Source organism: Oncorhynchus mykiss, chromosome 9 (assembly GCF_013265735.2).
Source record: "Oncorhynchus mykiss isolate Arlee chromosome 9, USDA_OmykA_1.1, whole genome shotgun sequence".
Taxonomy (NCBI): Eukaryota; Metazoa; Chordata; class Actinopteri; order Salmoniformes; family Salmonidae; genus Oncorhynchus; species Oncorhynchus mykiss.
In genome coordinates, this window is record NC_048573.1 from 75,724,705 (window position 1) to 75,732,204 (window position 7,500).

Genomic DNA, 7,500 nt, shown 5'->3' on the forward strand with positions numbered 1-7,500 from the left:
TTGAGTGTACCTGTGTTAATCTGTATATACCTGTGTTGAGTGTACCTGCGTTAATCTGTGTTGAGTGTACCTGCATTAATTTGTATATACCTGTGTTGAGTGTACCTGTGTTAATCTGTATATACCTGTGTTGAGTGTACCTGTGTTAATCTGTATATACCTGTGTTGAGTGTACCTGTGTTAATCTCTATATACCTGTGTTGAGTGTACCTATGTTAATCTGTATATACCTGTGTTGAGTGTACCTGTGTTAATCTGTATATACCTGTGTTGTGTGTACCTGTGTTAATCCTACCTGTATTGAGTGTACCTGTGTTAATCTGTATATACCTGTGTTGAGTGTACCTGTGTTAATCTGTATATACCTGTGTTGAGTGTACCTGCGTTAATCTGTAAATACCTGTGTTGAGTGTACCTGCGTTAATCTGTATATACCTGTGTTGAGTGTACCTGTGTTAATCTGTATATACCTGTGTTGAGTGTACCTGTGTTAATCTCTATATACCTGTGTTGAGTGTACCTGCGTTAATCTGTATATACCTGTGTTGAGTGTACCTGCGTTAATCTGTATATACCTGTGTTGAGTGTACCTGCGTTAATCTGTATATACCTGTGTTGAGTGTACCTGCGTTAATCTGTATATACCTGTGTTGAGTGTACCTGTGTTAATCTGTGTATACCTGTGTTGAGTGTACCTGTGTTAATCTGTATATACCTGTGTTGAATGTACCTGCCTTAATCTGTATATACCTGTGTTGAGTGTACCTGCGTTAATCTGTATATACCTGTGTTAATCTGTATATACCTGTGTTGTGTGTACCTGTGTTAATCTGTATATACCTGTGTTGAGTGTACCTGTGTTAATCTGTATATACCTGTGTTGAGTGTACCTGTGTTAATCTGTATATACCTGTGTTGAGTGTACCTGCGTTAATCTGTGTTGAGTGTACCTGCGTTAATCTGTATATACCTGTGTTGAGTGTACCTGTGTTAATCTGTATATACCTGTGTTGAGTGTACCTGTGTTAATCCTACCTGTGTTGAGTGTACCTATGTTAATCTGTACATACCTGTGTTGAGTGTACCTGTGTTAATCTGTATATACCTGTGTTAATCTGTATATACCTGTGTTAATCTGTATATACCTGTGTTGAGTGTACCTGCGTTAATCTGTATATACCTGTGTTAATCTGTATATACCTGTGTTGTGTGTACCTGTGTTAATCTGTATATACCTGTGTTGAGTGCACCTGTGTTAATCTGTATATACCTGTGTTGAGTGTACCTGCGTTAATCTGTAAATACCTGTGTTGAGTGTACCTGTGTTAATCTGTATATACCTGTGTTGAATGTACCTGCCTTAATCTGTATATACCTGTGTTGAGTGTACCTGCGTTAATCTGTATATACCTGTGTTAATCTGTATATACCTGTGTTGTGTGTACCTGTGTTAATCTGTATATACCTGTGTTGAGTGTACCTGTGTTAATCTGTATATACCTGTGTTGAGTGTACCTGTGTTAATCTGTATATACCTGTGTTGAGTGTACCTGTGTTAATCTGTGTTGAGTGTACCTGCGTTAATCTGTATATACCTGTGTTGAGTGTACCTGTGTTAATCTGTATATACCTGTGTTGAGTGTACCTGTGTTAATCCTACCTGTGTTGAGTGTACCTATGTTAATCTGTACATACCTGTGTTGAGTGTACCTGTGTTAATCTGTATATACCTGTGTTAATCTGTATATACCTGTGTTAATCTGTATATACCTGTGTTGAGTGTACCTGCGTTAATCTGTATATACCTGTGTTAATCTGTATATACCTGTGTTGTGTGTACCTGTGTTAATCTGTATATACCTGTGTTGAGTGTACCTGTGTTAATCTGTATATACCTGTGTTGAGTGTACCTGTGTTAATCTCTATATACCTGTGTTGAGTGTACCTGTGTTAATCCTACCTGTGTTGAGTGTACCTGTGTTAATCTGTATATACCTGTGTTGAGTGTACCTGTGTTAATCTGTATATACCTGTGTTGAGTGTACCTGTGTTAATCTCTATATACCTGTGTTGAGTGTACCTGTGTTAATCCTACCTGTGTTGAGTGTACCTGTGTTAATCTGTATATACCTGTGTTGAGTGTACCTGTGTTAATCTGTATATACCTGTGTTGAGTGTACCTGTGTTAATCCTACCTGTGCTGAGGGCGGGTGGTCCTCCTGGTGTAACGCTGTAGACCTGGAGAAACTCTCTCTGTTTGCTTCCTCCTACTATGTTGAAGCCGAACCCTCGCGGCCCTTTAGACAGACGGGTGTGGATGGAATAGCCCTTCAGCTCTGCCGGCTGGTCCGTGAACGCAGGCACTGGCAAGGGGATATGGGGAGAATATACAACTTCTTCATATGAAATGTTTTTTGAGCGTCAGTATTTTACTTTACCTTTATTTACTCATTTTAGTCTCATAGAATAAGTAAAATCATGTCTAGAGAACAGCACAGGCCAGGTCACAACCCTCTATATCTCTTATACATACATACAAGGTATCCTGTCTGTATGTGTGAATCCAGGTTTTATAACTCATCCTCTGTCGCCCCCTGCTGTTCAATTATATGTATTACCAGCACACTCTGTGCCGTTTTTTGTAATACACAACATTATTACATGACAACAGAATATTTGACACATTTACCTGTCTATAAATGCAGAAAATGTAGAAATATGGCTCTATTTGAAATGAACAACACAGCCTCGGAGATTGACAACACTTGAGTCAACATGAAAGAGACAAACTAAGATGAGAGACTGGGGATAAAGAAGAGAGGGGAAGGAGAGGTGGTAGAGCTGGAGAGACAGGGAGGAAAGGGAGGAAATGGAGATGGGGAAGAGAGGCAGGGGAAGGAGGGAGGGAAGGAGGGAGGGAGGGAGGGTGGTAGAGCTGGAGAGACAGGGTGGAAAGGGAGGAAATGGAGATGGGGAAGAGAGGGAGGGAGGGAGGGAGGGAGGGAGGGAGGGAGGGAGGGAGGGAGGGAGGGAGGGAGGGAGGGAGGGAGGGAGGGAGGGAGGGAGGGGTGGTAGAGCTGGAGAGACAGGGGGGAAAGGGAGGAAATGGAGATGGGGAAGAGAGGCAGGGGAAGGAGGGAGGGAGGGAGGGAGGGAGGGAGGGAGGGAGGGAGGGAGGGAGGGAGGGAGGGCTGGAGAGACAGGGGGAAAGGGAGGAAATGGAGATGGGGAAGAGAGGCAGGGGAGGGAGGGAGAGGTGTTAGAACTGGAGAGACAGGGAGGAAAGGGAGATATGGGAGATAGTGGAAGACAGGCATGGGAGGGAGAGTTTAAGAGGAGCTGAGAGGGTAGAGTGGGTAAACAGGAAGGTCTCGGAGACTCACACTCTGTTTTGCTGAGTATCTCCCTGCTCTGAGCTCTGGGGTCCAGCCAGCTGGTGGTCTTAGAGATGTGACTGAGGAAGAGATAATAAGCATCATCATCATCACAATAACCTGTACCTCCCACCAAACTATATCTTCATCACTTCACTCCCACACCACTCTCTACTAACTCTCTGTAGTAAAGCTCTACTCTCTCTCTCCTAACTCTATGTAGTAAAGCTCTACTCTCTCTCTACTCACTCTATGTAGTAAAGCTCTACTCTCTCTCTCCTAACTCTCTGTACTAAAGCTCTACTCTCTCTCTACTCACTTTATGTAATAAACCTCTACTCTCTCTCTACTAACTCTCTGTAGTAAAGCTCTACTCTCTCTCTACTAACTCTATGTAGTAAAGCTCTACTCTCTCTCTACTCACTCTATGTAATAAACCTCTACTCTCTCTCTACTAACTCTCTGTAGTAAACCTCTACTCTCTCTCTACTAACTCTCTGTAGTAAAGCTCTACTCTCTCTCTACTAACTCTCTGTAGTAAAGCTCTACTCTCTCTCTACTAACTCTATGTACTAAAGCTCTACTCTCTCTCTACTCACTCTATGTAATAAACCTCTACTCTCTCTCTACTAACTCTCTGTAGTAAAGCTCTACTCTCTCTCTACTAACTCTCTGTAGTAAAGCTCTACTCTCTCTCTACTAACTCTATGTAATAAACCTCTACTCTCTCTCTACTAACTCTATGTAGTAAAGCTCTACTCTCTCTCTACTAACTCTATGTACTAAAGCTCTACTCTCTCTCTACTCACTCTATGTAGTAAAGCTCTACTCTCTCTCTACTCACTCTATGTAGTAAAGCTCTACTCTCTCTCTACTCACTCTATGTAATAAACCTCTACTCTCTCTCTACTAACTCTCTGTAGTAAAGCTCTACTCTCTCTCTACTAACTCTCTGTAGTAAAGCTCTACTCTCTCTCTACTAACTCTATGTACTAAAGCTCTACTCTCTCTCTACTAGCTCTATGTACTAAAGCTCTACTCTCTCTCTACTAACTCTATGTAGTAAAGCTCTACTCTCTCTCTACTAACTCTATGTACTAAAGCTCTACTCTCTCTCTACTCACTCTATGTAATACACCTCTACTCTCTCTCTACTAACTCTCTGTAGTAAAGCTCTACTCTCTCTCTACTAACTCTCTGTAGTAAAGCTCTACTCTCTCTCTACTAACTCTATGTACTAAAGCTCTACTCTCTCTCTACTCACTCTATGTAGTAAAGCTCTACTCTCTCTCTTCTCACTCTATGTAATAAAGCTCTACTCTCTCTCTACTCACTCTATGTAGTAAAGCTCTACTCTCTCTCTACTCACTCTATGTAGTAAGGCTCTCCTGAGTCGCTGAATGCCAGCTCCCAATTCTCGGGCAGTGCCCCTCCACCTCGTGTGGCGATGCTACTCCCTCCATTCTCTTCTCCCACGCCGTCCCTTGAGTCCCAGGATTGGCTGAGAGCTAGCGCTGTGGGCGGGGCACTGCTGATGCCTACTGAACCCCCTGCCAAGCAAGACAACAGACACATATACAGACAAACACAGAGAATGTGAAGCAGTAACCAACCACATTTCTACTAACAACAGTTTTACATAAACACACACACACACACACACACACACACTTCAATAACTTATCCATTCACTTCTAATTTAAGTCACACAGTACACATTCACGAAGTAATTCACCGCCCGTGATATTTTCATCACTTTGGTTATTCCCGTCAACCAATCACTGTTCCTCGATGACCTGTAGACTCATTTACCTCCTGCGTGGTAATGCACACCGGCAATTCAAACAAGGAAACAGCAAGGCGCTTCAGACAAACAGAGGTAGGTTAAATTATCTGATTATACTCTACCAATACCTTGATCGTTATTCTCATAATATATTTCACATTACTAGAGCATGTACGTTTAAACGGCCAACTTTATACACGGCAGAAACATTGTTAAACCGGTTTACATTACTGGCGTGGGACAGACAAACACTCGACTTTGGCGCCTTAGGTCAAAATAGTGTTGGCAAGCGGAATGCGCTAACTCGATACAACGTCCTCTTTGGTTTTAGGAGTCTTGACTTTTACCTTGAAGAGATACAATGAAGAGTCTTTCTTCAAACAATAATTTCAGTGTTTCAGTGTCGTTGTCTACAAGTCACGAACATGCATTCTATCACAGAGATACACACACACAACGGACACAAAACACACACACACACACACACACACACACACACACACACACACACACACACACACACACACACTTAAAATAGTCCTTTAACTCAGGACACTGTAATCTCCAATGTAAGGTCCAGATGTAAACAGATGTCCTTAGTCAGACTGAGTCCCCATTGGCCCTGGTTAAAGGCAGTGCATTACCTCTGATAGCCTGGTTTCTCTCTAGGTTTCTTCCCAGGTTTTGGCCTTTCTATGGAGTTTTTCCTAGCCACCGTGCTTCTACACCTGCATTGCTTGCTGTTTGGGATTTCTGTACAGCACTTTGAGATATCAGCTGATGTACGAAGGGCTTTATAAATACATTTTATTTGATTGGACTCAGATCATTGGCCCTGGTTAAAGTGCATTACCTCTGACTCAGATCATTGGCCCTGGTTAAAGTGCATTACCTCTGACTCAGATCATTGGCCCTGGTTTAAGTGCATTACCTCTGACTCAGATCATTGGCCCTGGTTAAAATGCATTACCTCTGACTCAGATCATTGGTCCTGGTTAAAGGCAGTGCATTACCTCTGACTCAGATTATTGGCCCTGGTTAAAGTGCATTACCTCTGACTCAGATCATTGGCCCTGGTTAAAGTGCATTACCTCTGACTCAGATCATTGGCCCTGGTTAAAGGCAGTGATCCTTAGGGAACAGGGGGCCATTTGGAACATGGCCTCAGTCGTTATCCTACGGATGGATCCCTTCCCACGTTATCCTACGGATGGATCCCTTCCCACGTTATCCTATGGATGGACCCCTTCCCACGTTATCCTACGGATGGATCCCTTCCCACGTTATCCTACGGATGGACCCCTTCCCACGTTATCCTACAGATGGATCCCTTCCCACGTTATCCTACGGATGGATCCCTTCCCACGTTATCCTACGGATGGACCCCTTCCCACGTTATCCTACGGATGGACCCCTTCCCACGTTATCCTACAGATGGACCCCTCCCCACGTTATCCTACAGATGGATCCCATCCCACGTTATCCTACGGATGGACCCCTTCCCACGTTATCCTACAGATGGACCCCTCCCCACGTTATCCTACAGATGGATCCCTTCCCACGTTATCCTACGGATGGACCCCTTCCCACGTTATCCTACAGATGGACCCCTCCCCACGTTATCCTACGGATGGATCACTTCCCACGTTATCCTACAGATGGACCCCTTCCCACGTTATCCTACAGATATCCTACCCTTCCCTCTTCTCAGCTCTGCTCTGGGTCATCATACCCCATAATACAAGTACATCTCTACTGAACATCTCTACCTGAACTTGTCCGTTAAGGATGATATTTGTTCTCTGTTTCAAAACGTTTTGATTTCGTACTACCCTACTGAACATGACCCAGGTGTTGACTTATTAGGGGATATTATTACTGTCTGGTCAGTGGTTGACTTATTAGGTGATATTCCCACTGTCTGGTCAGTGGTTGACTTATTAGGTGATATTCTAATGAGGAAAAACAGACCCCATCCGGTCTTTGATTATAAAACCAGTTCTACCACAAGGACCATAGTTAGTCCTTCCTCTTTCTCCTCCTCCCCTTAAGTACCCCAATGGGGGAGGGTCAAGGGGGTCAAATGTAGACACTTTTATGATGTGTTGATTCTAAGGAAGTGGGAGGAATATTTAGCCTGATGCGTCTTCTGTTCTAAGCAGGGAATGGTACCAAATGTGACGTTTGACCACTCTTCTTAACAATGTATCCAAATGAATGGATCACTACATAATTGGTATGAACATAATATATCATTTTTCTTTCTGTGTATAAACTGGTGGCAGCAACTGATTATTGTAACACTGTTCATCTGAATGACATATCAATAACCCGATATGG

At 43.2% G+C, this 7,500-nt stretch overlaps 1 protein-coding gene across 3 annotated transcripts in view; it reads right to left on the reverse strand.

Moving 5' to 3' along the window:
- Positions 1-7,500, reverse strand: part of LOC110531286 (membrane-associated guanylate kinase, WW and PDZ domain-containing protein 1-like) — a 130,255-nt gene that overhangs the window by 62,487 nt on the left and 60,268 nt on the right. For all 3 annotated transcript variants that reach the window (XM_036989056.1, XM_036989055.1, XM_036989053.1), the window contains exons 6-8: positions 4,744-4,924; positions 3,384-3,454; positions 2,196-2,363 (exon numbers count right to left, since the gene is read on the reverse strand). In XM_036989056.1, the coding sequence (XP_036844951.1) occupies positions 2,196-2,363; positions 3,384-3,454; positions 4,744-4,924 (420 nt within the window). The remainder of the gene's footprint in view (positions 1-2,195; positions 2,364-3,383; positions 3,455-4,743; positions 4,925-7,500) is intronic.